This window comes from Lampetra fluviatilis, chromosome 28 (genome assembly GCF_964198595.1).
Source record: "Lampetra fluviatilis chromosome 28, kcLamFluv1.1, whole genome shotgun sequence".
Lineage (NCBI taxonomy): Eukaryota > Metazoa > Chordata > Hyperoartia > Petromyzontiformes > Petromyzontidae > Lampetra > Lampetra fluviatilis.
In genome coordinates this window covers 4,287,167-4,311,782 of record NC_136302.1, presented here as the reverse complement: position 1 = coordinate 4,311,782, position 24,616 = coordinate 4,287,167, and the positions used below count along the sequence as shown (strand labels likewise).

Genomic DNA, 24,616 nt, shown 5'->3' with positions numbered 1-24,616 from the left:
AATTATTTTGTTTATTGAGTTTTGCCAAGCATACGACTGCCTTGTTCTCCCTTATGCTGTACTGTACACGCAGGTTTAGCAATGGAAAGGAAGCGATGCTTCTGGATGTTTAAAATGTTTAAATATGAGGATAGTAAAGTCAAGTATAGCTTCTTATGTTATCACTGTAATGCAAAGCTATCGCAAAGGCGCTATGTTCCACAGATGGTATAATCTGGCAGTAGGGGCGGTGTTGCTTTGTGATTTTACCCCAATTAAGTTGTACAAAAAGAAAGTTTTTGGCTAGAATGTTCCTAATCACTGTGCAGTCGTGAAGCTCCCGCAAGACCACTTGTAATTCAACTTTTGCATATTAACATACGTTCTCTTGCGATGCACCACAGATATCGATGAGTGTAACCCACCGGAAAATACAACGCAGCCCTGCAAAGGCCCTGTCGGAGTGAGATGTAACAACACCATTGGCCACTACACATGCAGCTGTCCCCTTGGATACTACTTGGACAGTGATGGAGCCACATGCAAAGGTTTGACAATGATCATTTCTAATTTCATGCGCAGAAGCATAGCTGTTTACTTACTAGAATTGTTTGTATGAGGGGAAATCAATTTGAGTGTGTCTCAATGTTAATTCTGCACTGAGGCGACTGATGTCTTGGCATGGCATTTGTTATGGAAAAGCTACCTTAAGGATTTGAATGGCCGCAATGATGCTCATTGTGTTTGTGCAGATGTTGATGAATGCATCAGAGGACTCCACAACTGCACCCAGAACTGCACGAACATCGAAGGAGGCTTCGCCTGCAGCTGCTTTGCCCGTTTCAGCTCTGTGAATGGGACTTGTAAACGTAAGTTACATCTATCTACATCCTTTGTACATGTGGCTTATGTATATACTCTATGGCCTAATTCTATATCTCTCAAGCTAAGCAGGTTTGAGCCTAGATAGTGCTTATATGGGTGACCAACCAAGCATGCTTAACAGGGTCATAGGCTGTGTAGTTACGTTGGGTGCAACAGAGGCAATGCAGCCATATAAATGTTTATACCGTACTTTTATGCTTCCCACTGTCACAACCTGTACTGATTCAGTGTTTAGAGCCCGTGCTACAATCTCGGATGCCCAGTTTTAATCCCTTGTAATGTGCACCAGTTTGGCAAGTCATATCTGTACATGACCTGGGCCTTCCCAAGGTTGACTCGGCCTAAAATGAATATCTGGCACGCTGTGTGAGCATCAGCACTAGGGATCAACGATTCTAGACGTCTTCCAATTTACATGGCTTAATGGGGATCATTGCCTTTGTGCATATCTACAAGATACAAGCTGTAGGTAATTTTCACTTGAAGCTTTGTGCTTCCTACGGTGATGGGAGTGTATATTATAGCATAAGTATGTGTGTGTGTGGTACATAGCTATAGCAATGCAATTCCTGTCTTGCATAACTAAACACATATCAATAACTGCATAAAGAATTAACTGAAGGGATCACTGGTTTGAAATGTACAAACATCTATGGTACCATAATATGCTATTTTGCACGTGAAATAAATTGTACATTTATTTATTTTTCAGCAAACCAAACTTGTGTGACGGATGTTTGCAATGGAACTGGAGACTGTTACATTGATGAAACAACTCTCCCAGGATGTTCCTGCAATTCTGGGTATGAAAAATTGATGGTTCTAGGGTTGTTTCCAAACCAATTGATATTTGCAGCATACTCAACATACTGTGTATAAGTACATAGCAATGTTTCATATCCACAGGGATATATTACACACCAGCACTAGACATTTGCTTGAAAAGGTGGCCATGTGGCTGTGGAGTCAGAGCATTGAGCCAGCACTGCTGAGATTCTGGGATTGGTTTTAGGTTGCCAAGAACTATGGTGAAATTGGGTTCTCAACCATAAACTAAAGTGATGTAATGCTTTCAGTGGGTCACAAACGAATGCATGTTAAATTAGTTTATTTTTTAATGGATGAAAGAAAAATCAGCTCTTAACATAAATAAGGATATTGGTTTGACTGCCATGCAGGACATGTGTGGATATGTAGCAAGCACTCCCTAGCTTGGACAAAAGAGGTCATGTGTATGTATCTCAAAAGTGGTTCTGTGATGTCAGCTTCTGATGCACTGGTCTACAAGAGTGTGGAATAGTCTCATGATGTTATTTCGATCGCACTATAGGTGAAATAAAACTGGGAAAAGACTAAACCTTTTCTAACAAGAACATTTCTGGAATTGTAACATTACATTGTAGACTTGTAACTTACAATTGGATTATTAGTGTGATCGGCTGTGTAATCACAAGACAAGAAACAATACTCTATAGTCCTTTATAATGTTTGCGGTTCATCTTGTCTATGCAAACCCATTTCCTCTCGTGGACAAAGTAACTTCGCATGATTAGTTGCAAAATATTTTTCTTTCTCAACCTTGTAAAGTCTAAAAGTACTTTACTTTTTTAGTTTGTTATGGTAAACTTTGTTATAAATAACTTAACATTTTAAAGTGTGTGTTAATCAGAGTAATAATACAGCTTGTGTAAAATAAAAGGTCATGGGACCACAACTCAGGACTGCAATTGATGTTAAAAGCATTTATATTTTACGTGCTTCTCGGTGCCGTGAAAAATTAGTATACGTTGTCCGCTTGAAGTAATTGATTTGTGTTTCGTATCAGTTTCAACGAGTGTAATTGTTAACTTTATTTCATCAGGTACACCCTCAATGGCACGAGCAAAACGCAATGCATCAATATTGATGAGTGCAGCTTGTCCGTGGCTGATGGACAGACACCTTGCGACTCCATATACGGGACATGCACTGACACAATCGGCAGCTTCAAGTGTGGATGTGTGGCTGGGTACGTGGTCGTTAGCGACAGCCGGACCTGCCAAGACGTGGACGAGTGTCAGAGCGAAATCTACAACTGCACTCAATATTCCACGTGTCATAACTTAGATGGAAATTATACCTGCATCTGCAACAGTGGATATGTCCGTAAGTGTCTTAGTGGCTATTTCTATAGTACCTGTATGAATTTCACATGCAAAGGTCTATACGAATTTTCCTGACAATAGGGATTCTACACATTAATTGTACAGGCTAGCACAACATAAAAACAACAAAAAAATTGCCATGTGTCTACCTTCCATCATACATTTTTTGTCTCAAATGTATAGAAATTTAAATTTTTATAGGAATCAGCCCACGGTATTCCCACCCAGGGTGTATATTCAAGCATGTAAACGCATAATGTATTTACGAATGTTTCTTATTCAAATCTTTTCTCCCCCCTCCCAACCACCAGAATCTGGAGAGACGTGCATAGATGTTGATGAGTGTCAAAAAGCAGGTAGTGCTCTCTGTGGTCATGGAGCCTACTGTGCTAACACAATGGGTTCATACGCATGCAGGTGTCTTGCGGGATACGTAGGCAATGGCACTGTCTGCCTGGATGTGGATGAGTGTCTGCTCCCCAGCAACAACTGCAGTGCCAATTCAACCTGCGAGAACACGCCAGGCTCCTACCAATGCAAGTGTGATGCTGGTTTCCAAAGTAAGTTGAAGCGTCCGGATTTCCTCTGCGTGATTTTCATGGTTTTGGTATGCGTGAATGTAATCTAGGCTCATCCTACAATAACATGGCTGGAAGGGCGGCACAGTCAAAACACTTGCATGCCACAGCAAGAAAGACCTTGGTGTGATTCCCAACTCGTATGCCTTTCTGTGTGTCTCTTACTCTTCTGCATGGGGCTTCCTCCAGGCTCAGCGGTTTTCTTCCACGGCAAAAACAAACACATAAATACATAACTGGTAGAGGCCAAACATCCCAATGCTGAAAATGTACATGCAAATTACTAATTTGGGATTATACATAGCAACATTACCCCCTACTCTGAAAAATTAGCAGGACCCTTCAGTTATATGTCTTGTGGCTCAGTGAGGCTTTTCTGAGCAGGCAAGCATAATAATACAGTAGTTTTTTGTAAAAAAAAGAAAATTGTTCTACGTGACTTTGCCGAAAGACTCAAAGAATATAATAATACAATTATCTATACATACAATAATAATCTCAAGATGAATTGTCACACTACAATCTAACGGTACAATTCTGGGTATGATGGTAAGTGTGGTGTATATTTATATTGAGCTTATATAATGTAATTTTCCAGTTAAAATCCATACGACTTCCTTCATAATGTATTCAAAGTGATTTGTTTCTCGGGATTATACACATTACTCATACGAGCTATGAAAAAATAAAAATACACTACACAAACAAAATATCCCACACGTCCACTTCTCATTCCATTTCTATAGCCTCAAATGTATACAGATATCAGCCCAGCACTGTTCCCGCCCAGGCTATGTAGTATTTTTTTCAATGATACAAATTAATAAAATGTAGTTTTTCTGGATTCCAGTGGTGAAATATGTATCTAATATTGTTCATGTTATTCAAATCTCCCTCCCTCCCACCCACCAGAAACTGGAGAGATGTGCACAGATGTCGATGAGTGTCTGAAATTTGGCAGTGCGGCCTGTGGGCCAGGAGCCTACTGTGTCAACACGGTGGGTTCATACAATTGCCCGTGTCTTGCGGGATACGTAAGCAATGGCACTCACTGCCTGGATGTGGATGAGTGTCTGCTCCCCAACAACAACTGCAGTGCCAATTCAACCTGTGAGAACACGCCAGGCTCCTTCCGATGCAATTGTTATGCTGGTTTCCAAAGTAAGTTGAAGCGTCCGGATTTCCTCTGTGTGATTTTCATGGTTTTGGTATGCGTCAATGTAATCTAGGCTCATCCTACAATAACATGGCTGGAAGGACAGCAGAGTCCAAACACTTGCATGCCACAGCAAGAAAGGCCTTGGTGTGATTCCCAACTTAGACACCTCTCTGTGTGTCTATCCCTCTTCTGCATGGGGCTTCCTCCAGGCTCAGTGGTTTTCTTCCACAGCAAAAACAAACAAATACATGACTGGTATTGGCCAAACATCCCAATGCTGAAAATGTACCTGCAAATTACTCATTGGGAAATATGCATAGCAACATTACCCCCTGCTCTGAAAGCTTAGCAGAACCCTTCTAATTAAGAGTTCTGCAACTCGGTGAGGCTTTTCTGAGCAGGCGAGCATAATAATACAATCATCAATACATACAATAATAGTCTCTTGATGAATTGTCACATTCAATTCTGGGTACGATGGTCAGTGTGGTGTATATTTATATTGAGCTTATATTACATAATTTACCGTATAAGGGTCCACATGATTTCCATTATAATGTATTCAGAGTTATTTGTTGCTCGGGATTATACAAATTACTCATACGAGCTAGGGAAAAATAAAAACACAGTACACCAAAAGAATCCGACATTTCCACTTCTCATATTTCATTTCTATAGCCTCAAATTTATATGGATATCAGCCGAGCACTGTTCCCATCCGGACTTGTGTAGTATTTTTTTCCAATGATACAAATTAAGTAAATGTTGTCTTTTGGGTTCCAGTGGTAAAATATGTATCTGATTTTATTAATCTTATTCAAATGTGTTCCCCCTCCCTCAGAAACTGGAGAGAAATGCATAGATGTAGATGAGTGTCAAACATCTGGCAGTGCGGCCTGTGGGAATGGAGCCTACTGTGTCAACACGGTGGGTTCATACAATTGCCCGTGTCTTGCGGGATACGCAGGCAATGGCACTCACTGCCTGGATGTGGATGAGTGTTTGTTCCCCAGCAACAACTGCAGTGCCAATTCAACCTGCGAGAACACGGCAGGCTCCTTCCGATGCAATTGTTATGCTGGTTTCCAAAGTAAGTTGAAGCGTCCGGATTTCCTCTGCGTGATTTTCATGGTTTTGGTATGCGTCAATGTAATCTAGGTTCATCCTACAATAACATGGCTGGAAGGATGGCACAGTCAAAAGACTTGCACGCCACAGCAAGAAAGGCCTTGGTGTGATTCCCAACTCGTACGGTTTTCTTCCACGGCAAAAACAAACACACAAATACATAACTGGTAGAGGCCAACCATCCCAATGCTGAAAATGTACATGCAAATTACTAATTTGGGATTATACATAGCAACATTACCCCCTACTCTGAAAAATTAGCAGGACCCTCCAGTTATATGTCTTGTGGCTCAGTGAGGCTTTTCTGAGCAGGCAAGCATAATAATACAGTAGTTTTTTGTAAAAAAAATTGTTCTACGTGACTTTACTGAAAGACCCAAAGAATATAATAATACAATTATCAATACATACAATAATAATCTCAAGATGAATTGTCACACAAAAATCTAACGGTACAATTCTGGGTATGATGGTAAGTGTGGTGTATATTTATATTGAGCTTATATTATGTAATTTTCCAGTTAAAATCCAGACGACTTCCTTCATAATGTATTCAAAGTGATTTGTTTCTCGGGATTATACACATTACTCATACGAGCTATGAAAAAATAAAAATACATTACAAAAAACAAAATATCCCACACGTCCACTTCTCATTCCATTTCTATAGCCTCAAATATATACAGATATCAGCACAGCACTGTTTGCGCCGAGGCTATGTAGTATTTCTTTCAATGATACAAATTAAGAAAATGTCGTTTTTTGGGTTCCAGTGGTGGAATACGTATCTAATATTGTTTATGTTATTCAAATCCCCCTCCAACCCACCAGAAACTGGAGAGAAATGCGTAGATGTAGATGAGTGTAAAACATCTGGCAGTGCGGCCTGTGGGAATGGAGCCTACTGTGTCAACACTGTGGGTTCATACAATTGCCCATGTCTTGCGGGATACATAGGCAATGGCACTCACTGCCTGGATGTGGATGAGTGTCTGCTCCCCAACAACAACTGCAGTGCCAATTCAACCTGCGAGAACACGGCAGGCTCTTACCAATGCAAGTGTGATGCTGGTTTCCAAAGTAAGTTGAAGCGTCCGGATTTCCTCTGCGTATTTTCATTGTTTTGGTATGCGTCAATGTAATCTAGGCTCATCCTACAATAACATGGCTGGAAGGGCGGCACAGTCAAAACACTTGCACGCCACAGCAAGAAAGGCCTTGGTGTGATTCCCAACTCGTATGCCTTTCTGTGTCTCTTCCTCTTCTGAATGGGGATTCTCCAGGCTCAGCGGTTTTCTTCCACGGCAAAAACAAACACGTAAATACATAACTGGTAGAGGCCAAACATCCCAATGCTGAAAATGTACATGCAAATTACAAATTTGGGATTATACATAGCAACATTACCCCCTACTCTGAAAAATTATCAGGATCCTCCAGTCATATGTCTTGTGACTCAGTGAGGTTTTTTTGAGCAGGCAAGCATAATAATGCAGTAGTTTTTTGTAAAAAAAAAAAGTTCTATGTGACGTTACCGAAAGACCCAAAGAATATAATAATACAATTATTAATACATACAATAATAATCTCAAGATGAATTGTCACACTACAATCTAACGGTACAATTCTGGGTATGATGGTAAGTGGTGTGTATATTTATAGAGCTTATATTATGTAATTTTCCAGTTAAAATCCATACGACTTCCTTCATAATGTATTCAAAGTGATTTGTTTCTCAGGATTATACACATTACTCATACGAGCTATGAAAAAATAAAAATAGACCACACGTCCACTTCTCATTCCATTTCTATAGCCTCAAATGTATACAGATATCAGCCCAGCACTGTTCCCGCCCAGGCTATGTAGTATTTTTTTGAATGATACAAATTAAGAAAATGTAGTTTTTTGGGTTCTAGTGGTGAAAATACGTATCTAATATTGTTCATGTTATTCAAATGTCCCTCCCTCCCACCCACCAGAAACTGGAGAGAAATGCGTAGATGTAGATGAGTGTCAAACATCTGGCAGTGCGGCCTGTGGGAATGGAGCCTACTGTGTCAACACGGTGGGTTCATACAATTGCCCGTGTCTTGCGGGATACGCAGGCAATGGCACTCACTGCCTGGATGTGGATGAGTGTCTGCTCCCCAACAACAACTGCAGTGCCAATTCAACCTGCGAGAACACGGCAGGCTCCTACCAATGCAAGTGTGATGCTGGTTTCCAAAGTAAGTTGAAGCGTCCGGATTTCCTCTGAGATGTTGCACGATTGTTTTGGTATTCATGCCAAGGTAATATAGGATCATGCTACAGTTCAAGGTAACCTTTCACGTAACAGTATAATGGCTAAGAGCTGTAAAGGGATACATGTTATCTCCTCCAAACTTATATTGGGGGGAAAGCATTTGCTTTGGAATATCATGGCGACGTAACTTATTATAGTATATACTTTTAAATGGAAGTGACCAAATAAAACCCACACATATGGGGCAATAGAAAGCAGCATTTTGGCATGAATATGTTTCAGTTTATGAAATGTTTTCACCTAATAATGTGCAGGATAAAGGTTCCGCTGCTCAGAATATAGAGCTCGTATTGAAATATTTAAAATATATAAACATTAAAGTACTATATTTATTTCAAATAAGAGACAAATAAAGCAACATTTTAATCGATATAGGAAGTTAAACGAACTAAAAAAACATGCAAAAGTAGTGTAAACTCAATACAAAAGAATGTTTTTTTTTTATCATCTACACTGCGTATATGTAAAACGTTACTTTAAATTATTTCCCTTAGGTAATGCTACTGTGTGCGAGGACATCGATGAGTGTGGGCGAGTCCCAGCTGTGTGTGGCTTGGGAACGGTTTGTGAGAACACAGTGGGGTCATACCGCTGTCCCTGCGCTCCAGGATATCAACGGGACACAAGTAAATGCTCCATTGCCATCCTGCGTTGTACAGGGTATCCATAACAGTGGGATTTGTTTCAAGCCAATTTGTGTTCTTTTTTCTGGCCACACAATATTGAAAACAAGATTTTTGTATACATTTACAAATGTACCATCTAGATAACTACTACTGCGTGGGCTTTCGTAGTTGCGCTGTGTAACTTCAGAGCTTTACTGCAAAAGAATCGTGAAAAAAACTATGTAGGACGAGTCTATTCCTGACATAGTTTTTTTTTATAAACCACAGAAAGCTTCAGTGATGTTTGGCAGGCCCATGACAGAAGCATTTGAAGTAACCACAGTTGACATGTCGGTGAACACCTGGGACTCTCCTAAATCTAGATTTGTATCACCAACCTCATTGCGGGTGTGGAGGTTGAGAGGGATGAGACCTTTATGATGAGTCTATACATGGCCATGTGATATTAGCCTCATTGGATTTCCTGTAAATAGTGATATAACAATGTATTTTAATTCAGCATTTTAAAATAATTATTATGCCTTTTCAATATTTTATATATGTTTGCTGAACATTTGTTTTGATTAAAGTATATTTTTCTACGATTAAGTTATGACGGTGCTTAATGGTGCTATCTTCTTCTCCCCCTCTGCAGGTGATGGAAATGCAACATGCTCACGTGAGTCTATCTCCCTACCCTTGTGTACGCTGCATTACAGAGCAAATAATAGAGAAAATGTACCATTAAATATGAGGGATATTTTGGAAATTTGATCGGACTTTCAGTCAAATGTACAATTAGAAATTCTGATGCCACTGAATAGAATATCTTCCCACATCACTATTTTCTCATATATGGTACTGTAAATATTTCAATGATGGGAACTGTGTTAATGGTGCAAGACTGTACATTAAGGGCCAGCAACCTGCGGCTCAGGAGCCGCATGCGGCTCTTTAAGGGACTGCTTCGTGACGTTATTTATTAAGGATTACCGTCTCGTATTCATGTGCATTGTGTGGCTCTTGTAATATTGAGGTTTTTTTTACCGATTTAGAAAAAATGGCTCTTCTTGTTATTTTGGTTGCTGTCCCCCTGCTGGACATTAAGTAACTTCTGAGGGAAATTATCTTTGGTATTAAGTGTGAAAAGTGTTTCAAAGTCCAGTGTCATTCTTGGTAAAAATAATGCTTGGTAATATAGCACCTTAAAATATGTCGGTTTAAGGCCTGTGATTACATTTTTACAAGGTCATTAGCATGCTCAGGTCATCTGTCAATAATAAAATGTCAAATTTCTGTCCCTTAATGGTGATATTAGAATCATGGTGCATTTGTCAGTTTAACATATACAACGCCTACGTTTAACACGTAGGCGTTGCATATGTTCAAAAACAGAAACTCTATGATTTACAGGTAGATAGACAGAATTTGTGTATTTGTACAGTACATTATATACGGGACATAGTTTTTTCCATCAGCAGATATGAACGTACATTGTGTAACTGATGATAGAAATACATTGGCCTGTGACCAAATAAGCCTAAATATTCCCAATTCCAGGAGGCCTTATAAGTTAAACAAATATAACCCTTGTGGGTGACTACGAAGGCTTGGCATGTGTTTTAGGCATAAGGCTACAAGGGTGCCAAAGGATGACAATACTGAGTATCACCCAGTATGAAATGTGTTGTTTTTCTCGGGCGCATTCTAGTTTCCTGATAATATCGATCAGTAAGGATCCTTATGAAAAATCGTCTTAATACTCAGGCTTTTCTGAGTAAATAATGCGTATTGTTCTTGTTTTACTGCAAGGTACATTGAAAGGTTGTTTAAGTCACAAGAATGATTGATTAATTGTAAACTATTGAATTATTCTCACAGTGGCAACAACATATTCAACCATGCCATGGACTGCTAATTCAACACAGTCACCACAGACAGCAAGTCCACCAAGATCAACCACCTCAAACACAACGAGTAATTCTACAGTATTCTTCACATCAGAAGGTGTATCGGCTATGACTGCACCAATAAATGCATCATTCGCTGAAATTACTCAACCTCCATCATTCTCAACATCAGCCGCCCCGGTAACAAATACAACTGATTCTATTAATGCAACCGCTACCACTGTGGAGACATCACCAATAACAGCGCCCTCAGACACAACAGCAGCGAATACATCAGCTGTGACTCAAACTCCATCATTCTCAACATCAGCCGCCCCGATAACAAATACAACTGATTCTATTAATGCAACCGCTACCACTGTGGAGACATCACCAATAACAGCGCCCTCAGACACAACAGCAGCGAATACATCAGCTGTGACTCAAGCTCCATCATTCTCAACATCAGCCGCCCTGATAACAAATACAACTGATTCTATTAATGCAACCGCTACCGCTGTGGAGACATCACCAATAACAGCGCCCTCGGACACAACAGCAGCGAATACATCAGCTGTGACTCAACCTCCATCATTCTCAACATCAGCCGCCCCGGTAACAAATACAACTGATTCTATTAATGCAACCACTAACGCTGTGGAGACATTACCAATAACAGCGCCCTCAGACACAACAGCAGCGAATACATCAGCTGTGACTCAAGCTCCATCATTCTCAACATCAGCCGCCCCGGTAACAAATACAACTGATTCTATTAATGCAACCACTACCGCTGTGGAGACATTACCAATAACAGCGCCCTCAGACACACCAGCAGCGAATACATCAGCTGTGACTCAACCTCCATCATTCTCAACATCAGCCGCCCCGGTAACAAATACAACTGATTCTATTAATGCAACCGCTACCGCTGTGGAGATATCACCAATAACAGCACCCTCGGACACAACAGCAGCGAATACATCAGCTGTGACTCAACCTCCATCATTCTCAACATCAGCCGCCCCGGTAACAAATACAACTGATTCTATTAATGCAACCGCTACCGCTGTGGAGATATCACCAATAACAGCACCCTCGGACACAACAGCAGCGAATACATCAGCTGTGACTCAACCCCCATCATTCTCAACATCAGCCGCCCCTGTAACAAATACAACTGATTCTATTAATGCAACCACTACCGCTGTGGAGACATTACCAATAACAGCGCCCTCAGACACACCAGCAGCGAATACATCAGCTGTGACTCAACCTCCATCAATCTCAACATCAGCCACCCCGGTAACACATATAACAGATTCTATGAATGCAACCACTACCATTGTAAACACATCACCAATAACAGTGCCCTCAAACACAGCAGCGAATACATCAGCTGTGGAGTCGACAACAGCATCAACAACGAGAGTTGGGACCGAAAGCACATTAGTGAATATAAATGCAACAAGCCCCGTAGCTCTAACAGCGGCATCAAACGCAACTTCAAAGACCACTGTGACATCAGTGACCACCGCAGCAATGTCCACAATAGGACCTAATAGCACAAACGTGACTCTACCAATAGTATTAGGGACATCAAGCACAACAACCACAGCCACAATGACACCAGCGGCTCCCAATTCCTCAACGGTAGCGTCGACAAGTGCGAGTCTGCTGTTGTCGCCTGCTACATCGAACACGACAGCAGCTAACACAGCTGTGGGCTCGGCAACAACATCAACAACTACATTGCCAACCAATAGCACAACAGTGACTGCACTTACAAACCAGTCAACAAGCACAGCTGTGACTCAACTGATAGTGAACTCACCCACCTCATACACAACAATAATATCAACAGTGTCATCGTCTACGGCCTCAACCACAAATGCAACAGTCACTCCGGCTTCAACAATTAGTAGCATTTCACCGGTGACATCTCCAACGACTTCATCGACTTCCACCACTGTGTCTAACTCGGGTAAGCAGTGTAAAGTGGGCTCATGTATCAAAAGTTTGTATTCTGCTGTCCATATATTAAATAAGATGAGGCTGGGTGGAGATTGTGAGTTCAGCTCATCATTTTTCAAAGCTAGATAAAATAAGCACCACTGTGAAAATTAAATTGTATTTGTCCTCTGTAGAGACTGAGGTCTCTGTCCTTTGAGATGTTGTTTTCCATACTGGTTCAATGTTGTGAGTGGGGATGAGCACCGACTTTAATACAAAATTTTACTCAATTTTTGTTTTATTTTAGCAGGTAAGGCCCACTGAGCTATACAGCTCTTTTTCAGAAACGATCTGGCCACAAATGATAGTTCAACGAAGAGGCACATCATGTGGAAATGTATAGCTGCCAAATAAAATTCATAGCAGCCAAATACTAAATTGAGCAGGGAGACACTGGCTTAAAATGTATGCTAGAAAATTACAATGAAAAATGTATTTCCTGAACAGTTACGTTCCACTAATTGTAAATGATTCATGTTCTAATTCACCAAGTAGTGTTAACTATTTTTTTAAAGTAAATTATGTGGAATACAACAAAGTGGAAAGAGGTCATGTATGCAGTAATACAGTCAATGTGTAAGAATAGGTTTTCCCCTTTTTTCTGGCAACAAAACAGGTGTTAAGATGTTAAAACACCAAACTGAAACCTTTTACAAGGAATCTTGTCTGCATTAACCACAATACTTGTGGTCAGAATGCAAACAAAAAACATACTCTGTTAATATATGCATTGTCCTTGAAATTGATTGGTCCACACCAGAGACGGCTTTCTTTCGAGCCTAGTCTCAAACGGTGTTAGACCAGACGACGCCTTTTAGCGTCTTTGGTGTGGACCAATCAGTTTCAAGGACAATGCATATATTATCAGAGTATGTTTTTTGTTTGCATTCTGACCACAAGTAGCTTGGTTAATGCAGACATGATTCCTTTGTAAAAGGTTTCAGTTTGGTATTCTAACATCTTAACACCTGTGTTGTTGCCAGAAAAAAGGGGAAAACCTATTCTCATATTTTGGTACTGGCAAAGGAGGTCCCATGAAGTAAATGTGTAATCACGCCACAACCTAATACATGTACATATGTACGTCTGTAAATTCAGGTACAACACCAACTTCAAATGGGACAACAACACAATCCACAACAAATGTTATTACATCGTCGATATCACTGACACCATCATCCGCAACAACTGTCTCCACGACCTCCGTGCCAACTACGACTGCAATCGTGGTGCCGGGACTCGTGAAAAATTTGACTTTGACCAGCCAAGGAGTGAAAAACACCTCCCTGGAGGTTGTGTGGCTGGCTGCCGAGGGTTATGTGGAGCAGTACATTGCATTCATCTCTCCTCAAGAGGCATCGGCTGTGTCAGTCAGTCCGACCGGGTCACTCACAGCCAGGTTTTCTGGTCTACGTCCTGGTGTTGAATACACAATCACGGTCAAAACCTTCGGAAGAGGCAATGTCTCCAATGCCGGAGTGTCAGTGAAGCAAGTAACAGGTACCGGTTCTTGCACAAACATAAACATTGGTTGATTTGAATTGTTTTGGTTGCTAGCATTATCATCATCAATCATTGTCAATCCACGACTGGACGAAGGCCTTCCCCAAGCAGCTGCTAACTCTCACAATCCTGCGATGTAACGGGAGAAGAAATTGGTACCACCTAATGAATAAAATCTTTAAAGAGCCCCAATTTATTTATATGGCTAATACAAGTCATCCTACGTTTTAAACTAATACAAGTCAGTTATTTGATAACCCACTCATTCCACGTGGTTATCACGTAATTCACTGTTATTAACCATGTAACAAATTGCAGCTACTAAAACTATGCCACATCTGGTGATATTGATAAGTGACATATCTGGTCTGGGCTCATGGACTTTCTCTTTGTTGCATCAAACATAGCCACAACTCGAATTCACAGTTTATCTAAAACAATAATAATTTCCAGATTTGAAAATATGTTTATATACATTTTTGCAAACCTACATTATTTGTTGAGCCTTATTAATTTTAAACAAATTTGTCCTGAACACATTTACACAAGCGTGTGTTCTTCTTTTCAATTAGATTCTGACAAATGCAGAGATGGAAACCATCTCTTTGATTCCATCTCTGTGATCAATGTGTATTAAATTACAGCCTATGTTGGCATTATGTTTTATACTGACATAGCCCATGAAATAATACAATCATGTAAATAATTCAGCACTTTGGCTTTCGATGCTGATGTATCTTCGCAATGTCATAATTTCAAATTAAATTAATTTGGTTTTGTATGACATATGGAAAAGACAAAAAATATGCTCCTCGAATTTGACCATCACATTTGAACAACTATGGATCAGGTAACAAACAAAAATCAGAAACGCTATATTGGCTGTTAAGGAACTTAAGTGGGATTGGGCAGGACACATCACTGGAGGGCGTGATGATGGGCGATGGACGACGAGACCGATGATGGAATTTCACCAAAGAAGAGAATGCACCGAAGAGGACAACCACATTAGGAATGTAGCATTGAGATCAGTTCTTGTGCCGGAGTGAGATGTATTGTGGTATCGCCGGACCAAGAGATGGCAATGGCCTGGAGAGGTCTTAATTCAGCACTTGATAGACCATGGATGATGATGATGATGATGCTGATGCAGATTTTGCGATGCTCAAATTTAAACAGTGTGCGGTATCCTTTTTTTACTTGGTGTTTAAGTTTGTTGACAGTGATGATGATGTGAAATTGATTATTTTTACAGCACTCAACACCTGCAACCTTGCCTGCACCAACGGCCAATGCTTCATTGATGCGAAGACATCAATGTCTACCTGCTACTGTAACAGTGGGTTCAGCCTCACCAGCCCACAGATATGTAGTGGTGAGCCTAACATGCCTTATTCACGTCATCACAATTATTTTAGTAAACTATAGAGGCAACGTTCAACTAAAATAAACCCCTAAATATAGTTTTGACTAGGTGTCAGCTTTCTCGCCTGGTACACAAGAGGTAATGGGTTTGATCCTGATCTTGACGATGCCTGTTGTATCTTCGGAGTCGCGTGTTCTCTCTCCGTGTGGTCGCATAGATTTTTCTCTGGGTCCGGTTTTTCCCCCCACATTTATAAACATGCATTTACATTATTTGGCTGCTGCTATGCATACCCTCGTGTGATAAAAGCCACATCTAATAGCTAATAGCTCAGTGGACTTTACCTAGTAAATATAATAGTTTAGTTTGATTGAAGGAGTATGTTATTTTTTATTTTAATAAGACAACTTGTAACACAAAACATACATACAGAATACACATGAAGGTTTGGAAAATGTTTGTTTTAATTAGTGTTTTAGAAGTATAACTCAAACGCCCTATATCTTTATATTTAATCACAATAACCCCCGATATAGGTTACATTTTTTATAATACGTCAACACTCTATAGTCATCGTTAGTATAGCATCAAGTTACAGTACTTTAACATTATTTATATCTTCTACCCTCTATGTATACTGCACACGGGAGTAATATGTAGTGACGATGTCTAGTTGACGTCCTTATGGTTGAATTATTAGCAGCTCCTCACTCGTTGATGGTCAGTGACAAGGTGCTCACGTGACTGCAAATGCGCCGGCAAGTACAGTAAACCAAAAACAGATGACACATTCAATGCCGTCACCCCCATTATGTCAATGTTTTGATAGCCTAATTTACACGTGTTTTGCACGATCCTAGCTTTGTGATTTTTTTTTATCCGGGCAGTCCCTTACCTCCCATTACTCCAGATAATTAGGTTAGTCGTGCATGACCTGCCATTGTAAATCCTACACAGCACATGCAGAACCCAAATCGAATTGAAACATTACAGCTCGTGTAAAGTTAATTGCAGACTATGGCAATTAACCAGGAAAGTAAGTATTTTGAAGACCAACATCCACTGGTATGTCACTTATGAACGCACTGTAAAATTCTAGATTTGAAGCTTTTGTGACTGCAAGGATTCATTGTAAAATGTGGCAATTTGTGTTTATTTTGCATATGTAGAGAAAAGACTTTTCGAATATGGACCAACTGTGGGTGACACAACTATAAAGCCCATTTCCACGGATTCAGTGTCTCAGTTCTTCTCACCTCCGTATGGATTTCCTTTTGCCTCCAAGTTCTACCAGCGGTTGTATGTAAGTACAGTAGCCAGTTATGTTTAAACTCTTTACTTTATACATAAATTAATAACACGTGTATGCGTGTGCATTTTTTAGCATAATCCTTAAGAACATGTATTTGTTTTTTATTTCATGCGTTGTTTGACATTTATTCATTTGCATAGTTAAGGGCAAACACTATCACCTCACAGAGCCAATGGTGTTGGCATGGGCCACCACGGTGGTAAGGTATAAACTACCTCGCCTGGTATACAGGAGGTTGTGGGTAAAATCCTGACTCTGACACCTGTATATTTGGAGTTTGCATGTTCTCTCTCTCGCCGTGGTCATGTGGATTTGTCTCCGAGTCCTCCGGTTTTCTCTCCATATTTAGAATCAACATGCATTTAGAGTATTTGGCTGCTATACATTTCCACATGATAAGTCACTTTGTTGACCTATCATTTGTGGCCAGGTCTCTTCTGAAAAAGAGCTATGTAGCTCAGTGGGCCTTACCAGGTAAAATAAAAAATTGTTTCGCAGTTTAGTTTATTACAATTACGTGTAAGTAGGATGGTGTTGATGATGCTGACAAAGGTGCTTTCAGTTAAGGTGATGATTGACAGCAAAAAAATTGATTCTACCATTAATGCACGCTTTTCTTTTTAATATAAATTGTACTCATGGTATCTTGTTTATGCTTCTGATCTACAGTTTACAGACAATGGCCTGATTATTTTCAAAGATGTCGAAGATTCAACGAGGTTTGCCTATCCCAACCCCTTCATCAACGGTTTTACAGATGCCTCTTCAATCCCTATGATTGCCGTGTTCTGGGATGATGCTGACTTCTCCTCAGATACTGGGGCGATGTACTTTCAGGTTTGTTAAAAGTAGCCTTCAATAGGAAACAAATCATTGACATGGTGTGCATAATTCATTGAGTTCCAATTACACTCCCAGGCACCACTATAGCTTAACACGGGCTTTTGTTTCTGTATGTCATAACATTGAATTACACATTACTGCCATTTTTTATTAACATGTACTGTCATTGTATTGGGAAGTGATAGTACAGTGGTTTAATATTCTGCACTATGAACCTGGTGACCTAACTTTGATTCTCACCCCACGGCTAACATCCGTGGCGAGTTCTATCTGAACCAGTTCTGGGCCCTTCCCGTTCACCAGCCCGCACTGACCAGCGTCATGGTACATGCTAACAACACAAAATCTCTGGTCAACACGGCATGGAGAAGCAGCAGTGGCTTTACAAAACACACACAGTGTTTATCTTGATCTGGGTTGCATACACGGTATCTGGCTGAATGACGTCCACTAGAGGGCGCTTTAGAGAGCCCATTTGGAGGGTGTGTGTGGCCTAATCTTCCACACGGACCAGATATCCCGGAAGAGGTGTGAATACCTACGCTTTCACCCACGACACTCAACCTGCCAATCGACTTACCGTGATGTGTCCGTTTATTCTGCAGTTTGTGTTCTGATAGGAAAATGCATCACAATTAATTATTGCAGCTAACAACAAATGTCCACTGTTTCTTGACAGGAGTATGATTTTACTGAAGGCCTCAGCAATAAAAATGATGCCTTGAACCTTCGTGGGAAGGTGATGGATCAGATCCGAGCCAACTTTAGCAGCCAGTCAGACACACGTGGCTATGAGCCCACATGGATGTTGAAGATCACCTGGGTGGATGCCCCGGCTGTGCCTGCCAGGAGCAACTTAAAATACGTAAGGCCATCCCAGTGATATCATACAAAAGTCATAGTGATTTCTTGGCTCAAATGAGCATTGCGGTGGTACTCTTCTCCTGTTTAGAGCCCTGAGCAAGTGGTGGGAATGCTGTACAATGCAAGTATCATTGTACAAGTCTCACCAAATGTTTCTTACAATTAAATTCCATGTCCCTCTATAACCATGGTTTTTGACTGTTATTGCCAGGGTCCACAGCTTGATCCATATCCCATAACACCGGGCCATGCCACCATATCATATAATACTAAAGGCCATGTCACCATATTCCATACGTTAGCATAATACATATATCCGCAGCTTGTCAGAAACTCACAAAAATGTTTGTACTAAGGTGTACAAAACATCCTTGATTCAAGGTATCTTGTGAAATATAACAACGCTCAATTTTGACATTGTTCAGTTGAAGGCAAGCGTGGTGGCTCTAACCAGATTACAGGGTGGGGTTGCAGCTGGCAAGAAGTTAGGCGAGTGGGTGGTGAACCTGCATACCGTGTGGAATAAACCAAGAGGAAATGCATTTTGTATGTAAATTATCAGCAAATTCCAGTTCCCCCAGTTCTGTGCACGAGGTACAGAGACTGACATTCTATTTTTGATACCTGTATGGAACATCTTTAACAAAAAACACGTTTTCATAAAGATAACAAAGGCCATCCGTCACACGAGAGTTTTTATCTCACTTGGTCAGTTCGTGTCATGACATATAGAGTTAGAACCTCTGGAATGGAGAAACAAGTTTTTTCCATCTTCGCAAACCAACAACAACTCCTGATTCATCCCCTTTAACCACCTCTTTTTTAATACTGCCCTTTACGAGCACTAAAATAAAATTATTAGCTAACCATTATTTTACAATCGTAGCACTACGGTAATATTTCGTTTTTTTTATGCTAAATGCTTATCAATTGGCCAGAACGCACACACTGCATGTGTCGCATTCAGGTCTGCACTGCATACTTTGAGTCTCTTCTGTGAGAGCACAAGGAAGTCAAATGCAGGCAGCGAAAGGAGCGCGGCTGCAGCTCAACCGATCGACCCACTCGAGCCGTCACGTACCACCTGCCCAAACCTCGGCAGAGTTTGCGGGTCTCGCATTGGGTTTTTTAGCCATCTTAGAACACACAGAACCAGAGTGTAAGCAAGTCATGCCTGACGTTTGAGGGACCGTCGAAGGAAAATTAATGTCCTCCTGACATCAATGTTCCCAATCTCAAGCACAATTATACAGTACATCCAGGTCGAGTTGCATCAATAATATGAATAACGAATCTGTGAAACCAGCAGAAAGGTCAACGTTTTACTTGTACCTGCATTAGTACTGTATCTTGAATGATGGACTTCTTATAGGTTTATGTTAGTACTGCAGTTTTCTTGTGCAAGTAAAATTATAAGAGGCAGGTTTTTTTAAATCATAAATTATTGATAAGAATAGGTACACACCAGAAGTCATAGTGGTGAGTACATGTCTGTAAACATGGCTTTGTTGTACATACATGTATGGCAGGCGCTTCGGCATACCTTTGATTTAAAAAAACTTGAAGTTTAAGTTTGTTTACAATTTTTATCAGGTTCACTATTTTGACAGATACATTGTTTTTAGAAAAATCGTGCTACAGGTGTAGGTAACCACCTCAAGAAGGTGCCATATGAAATGTTTTTTCATGGTACTTTTTAGAGATGGATAAACACTTATGAAATACAGTGCATTGCATTGACCACAAGTTTTGAAGAAAAAATCCCCTCCACATGTACATAAATTAAATTGCAGAACTATAAATGTGTCTCAATCTCTGTAGCACCAAGGTTATCAGGACTGTACCCTTGATACGAACTGGACTTTATCTCAGATTGCAACCAATAGACAATTCTGTGTTGTATGTCAACACATCATCGTGGCCTATCTCACAGCAGCTCTTGAGTTTTTTTTCTTATCAAGAATGGCTGCACTGTTCTCGATAGTTTGACTATTATTTGTTTTTATTTGTATTATGAATATATTCTCAAAACAATCGTGGTAACCACCTACCAGATGTAGTGGAACTAGTGAGGTTTTGTGTGTGCTAGAAACATCATTAAATGGCTTAAAAAAAAAACAGTTTTCATGATCAAGGGTAAATCAAAGTGGCAACAGAGCATGCATATTTATTTGTGATATTTCTAGCTCTTGGATCGTCATAGAATCTATAGTTTGGACTGAGGTAAATATCACATGCTGTAATTCCATATAAAAATAGCATGTCCTTGCTCAATTCAATACATTAGTCGACATTGTGTATTTATCCATCCATACTTTACTACTTTTTATATAGTGGCATGCTCTATCACCCGCCATGACTTAATTTATACTCTTACAACTCAGTCTCGTATATCCAGCAATTGATAGTCTACTCGGAATGAATGACTAATCAGTTGACGGTGCTGTTTCACTTCCAGACGAACACCTTCCAGGCCGTTCTGAGCACGGATGGCGACTCCTCGTTCTGCCTCATATTTTTCAAAGATGGAGGCATGCAATGGAGGCCAGAAGCCAGAGACCCCGGCTCTAATAATGCCCTCATGGGATTCAATAGGTGGGGTGCAACGTTGTCAACAGTCATTGTGTTTGTGGCAACCACGGTGACCGGACCACTGGTCTTTGAATGCTCAAAGAACATTTGTCATTGTTGCAATGTCATGGAACACAGTGGTGTGCAGAAAACACTGTGAACGTGGTTACGAAGATTTTTTTGATTTTTAAAGATCAGCTCAATATATATTTGTTTACTTGTATTTCTTGTAATACTGGTTATAGCATTAAATACTCATATAGCTGTCAACTTGCTTCAAAGAAATCAGTGATAACGATTCTCTCATGTCTTTATTCGCCCCTCACAGTGGAACAAACCGGTTCTATTACAATGACGCACTGTCAAGATCCACAAATCCAGCTCGCTATCGCCCAGATACGGTCATTGGAAACAATACTGGTAATTCATTTGTACACTTTAATACATTGAAATCAACGTAGTGTTTTCTGACATGACTTGCAATACGTTGCTCTTCCCATATATAGGGAACAAAACTATTCCACCTGTTGTGGATTTCCCATTATGTTCATTTAAAGTTTTGTTATACATACGGAGATGTCGAGGCGTATTTGGGGAAATACAAACAGGGCTTGTGACTTTTGAGGGAGAGAAAAAAAATGTTTATAAACCTCTCATTATTGATAGCAATGTTTAACTTAATATGAAGGTTATTTGGTAGGAGAAGACTTCCCATAAAAGTAATGGCTTCTTTTTCATCAACAATATATCTTTTTTTATGAATTTTTAGAAAAGTTTTATGTATTAGCGTACGTGAATATGAGGGTACCACGTCTGGACTATTTGGTGGATGAGACAGGACAATCTGTATATGGAAGTTCTCAGGCTTCTATGTGGTCCGACATTGCCGTGTTGATTTATACCATCTAAATGTCTGATTTGGTAAATAGATTTCTTAAATTGGTCAACATCTCAAAAATGTGTATAACATTTTATGAGCAAGCAATAAGGAAATAAATTAAATGGTGAGAAATTGAGCCATAACATTCGTGGCATCCACTATATTAATATTAATTGTACTCTATTTGGTTAGGCATCAGTTCAGAGTTCATCATGTGATTTTTTTAACGTAAAAAGATCAATTAATTTCCCGTACAATAGAACGTGGGCAAGCGTTCATTTTGTATCCCAGAGCCAAATTATATGCCAGGGTACTCACTTTATTTACCCCCAAAGGAATTATGGGTTGAGTCAATCACCATTTAACAACTGAAATTATGTAAAAGGCAGTGTTTAGTTAAAAAAGCCATCATGGTTGATGACATTTCTACACAAATTGTCCATATATGGTGACCACTCACCCTCCGGGGCTGCATTTTGATACAAAATGTGGATTTCCTTTGCCATTTGTAAATCATCAAAATGCGTTATATTAACGTGAAGCATTTGTTTTTTTACACGTTGCTTCTCCATAAAAGTGGGTTGGTTTACCACTTGCATGATGCAGCACACATTCCTTGCAAGTTCATGTAAAGGTTAATTTCAAACAAAGAGCATGGATCTTTCACAACCAGTCTTCGTAAAAGTCACGCACACAACCACAACTGGATTTTTTTAGCTTATGCTAGTGCCGTCCCGCTGAGTGTGATAGATCTATAGGTCCCTGAACAGTAGCTTGTTACAGGGTGTCTATGAAACCAGTTATTCTTTAAGGTGATATTTTGAGCAACGGCCCTTCACAGCACAGAGGGCTACGGCCCTTTTCACAGCACACAGAGAGGCCAACCAACGGGCCTTTTCACAGCACGTAGGCCTCTCTTGACAACTGACAATGCAGTATCAAAGAATAGGTTGTTATTATTTTACTTTCATTTAAAAGTTCATTGAAGCAGCATCTTCATACAATTCTAATATTTTAGCATTTGTGTATTTTAATACCACACCCGACACAGCCTGATGAAGCTAGTTGTAATTACTGGCGAAACGTCGTGCTCAGATTGTAAATGTTGTGGCTTGGCTCTCCAACACACCGGTGTGCTGTACTAGTGACGAATTGGCATGTTCTGTTTACGTGACAACCCTTACTAGTTGGGTGGTGGCGGGTTTTAATAACACATTTTTATATTTATGCAATCCAACCCAAAAAAACCTCTATTATGGATGATATTGGTAGTCATGTTTTGTTATTGTGGTGATTATCACTGCCAAAGAGACATTTTCCCACCAACTTAGCATGGCATCCAATAACCATTTTTGTAACTTGGCACATCATTCCTATTAGCAATTCCCCTCTATTTTCTTGCCTGATCTCAGAAGATAACCGGGATTGAACTGGGTTACTACTTGGTTCGTAAGAGTTCCTGGTAAGACAGGCATCACTGGTTTCCTTCCACATGCCAAACATTCAAGAGTATTTGTTAAACAAGAATTTCCTGGGTAAATTTACATATCTAAATGAGCTTATGCCTCTCGCAAATCACGTGACCTCTGTGTGACTACTTGCACTCTGAATCCCTCCCGTCTCCCCACCCCCTGTGAAAACAGATGCTGCTCCATGCAACGTCGAGGCCCTTATGTGGCCTCCACCCTCTCCTCATCTTTCCTGACCATATGCTCACGTTTTTCCATTTAATTTCCATTCTTTTCCTCTTATTTCCCCATTCTTTCTCTTCTCTTTTCCTTTTTACCGTTGTATTTTTCTTTTCCCATGCATTACATCCTTGGTTTGCCATGGGTAAAACGTCGCGAGTGGCAATAATTTTGTTTAAAAAAAATTACACGGTGCTTCCTGCAGTGAAGTGGCACTTCATTTGTGGTTTTTGAAACAATTAATATTCTGATATGTCTATGCCCGTTTATTAATTACAATGTATGCTGTAGTTTTTTTAAGTAGTTGAGTGCAAATGCTATATACAGGACACTACTTTAAAGTGGCAATGGTCTACCTTGTTATCCAAGCTAGTTAATGTGTGTATATTTTCTGTCCATGACATTGTGTTGACCAAGTGTTGTGGTCAACATGTGGATTTTTTATTTCAAATTTTCCAATCCTTTTGTCAATAAAGATGGTGAGTTTCTAGATTACATATTACGTCAATAAATGAATGTGTTGCAGGTCTAACAGGAAGATGGGCTTACAGGCTGGATACAAACTTGGCTGTGACCACTAATCCAAAGCGCAAGTGTATGGACTGGTATAGGAATGAGTCAGTCCTGCCTTCCATCAGCAGATTCACTACCTGCCCCTGCTCTTTGTGGCAAGGACAGTTTGACATGTCCTACATCAATGGGGACCTCATATCCAGATATGGCTACCAGCCTCTAAATGTCACAGGTGAGGCTGAACATTAATTTGCTTTTGGGAAATTTTTAAAAGAAGTCACTGCAAAAATTACATTGTATGAACCATTAATTGTAAGAGTATCCTTTGTCCTGCATTTTAGTGATTTAAAAATATGTTGCAGTTTATGATGATGTAATTGAAACTAAG

General features: G+C 40.1%; 1 protein-coding gene and 1 long non-coding RNA gene across 2 annotated transcripts in view; both read left to right on the top strand.

Moving 5' to 3' along the window:
• The first annotated feature begins 7,896 nt into the window (after window positions 1-7,896).
• On the top strand, window positions 7,897-10,801 carry LOC144942708 (uncharacterized). The gene is made up of 4 exons (XR_013639409.1): window positions 7,897-8,104; window positions 8,676-8,807; window positions 9,442-9,465; window positions 10,668-10,801. It is a non-coding gene; the product is annotated as an uncharacterized LOC144942708 (long non-coding RNA).
• A 1,097-nt stretch (window positions 10,802-11,898) lies between these two features.
• Window positions 11,899-24,616, top strand: part of MUC4 (mucin 4, cell surface associated) — a 50,973-nt gene continuing 38,255 nt past the window's right edge. The window contains exons 1-9 of the mRNA XM_078869553.1: window positions 11,899-12,659; window positions 13,787-14,188; window positions 15,447-15,566; window positions 16,727-16,860; window positions 17,539-17,706; window positions 18,392-18,577; window positions 21,035-21,171; window positions 21,476-21,567; window positions 24,242-24,460. Of these exons, the coding sequence (XP_078725679.1) occupies window positions 12,002-12,659; window positions 13,787-14,188; window positions 15,447-15,566; window positions 16,727-16,860; window positions 17,539-17,706; window positions 18,392-18,577; window positions 21,035-21,171; window positions 21,476-21,567; window positions 24,242-24,460 (2,116 nt within the window). The 5' untranslated portion in view covers window positions 11,899-12,001. The remainder of the gene's footprint in view (window positions 12,660-13,786; window positions 14,189-15,446; window positions 15,567-16,726; window positions 16,861-17,538; window positions 17,707-18,391; window positions 18,578-21,034; window positions 21,172-21,475; window positions 21,568-24,241; window positions 24,461-24,616) is intronic.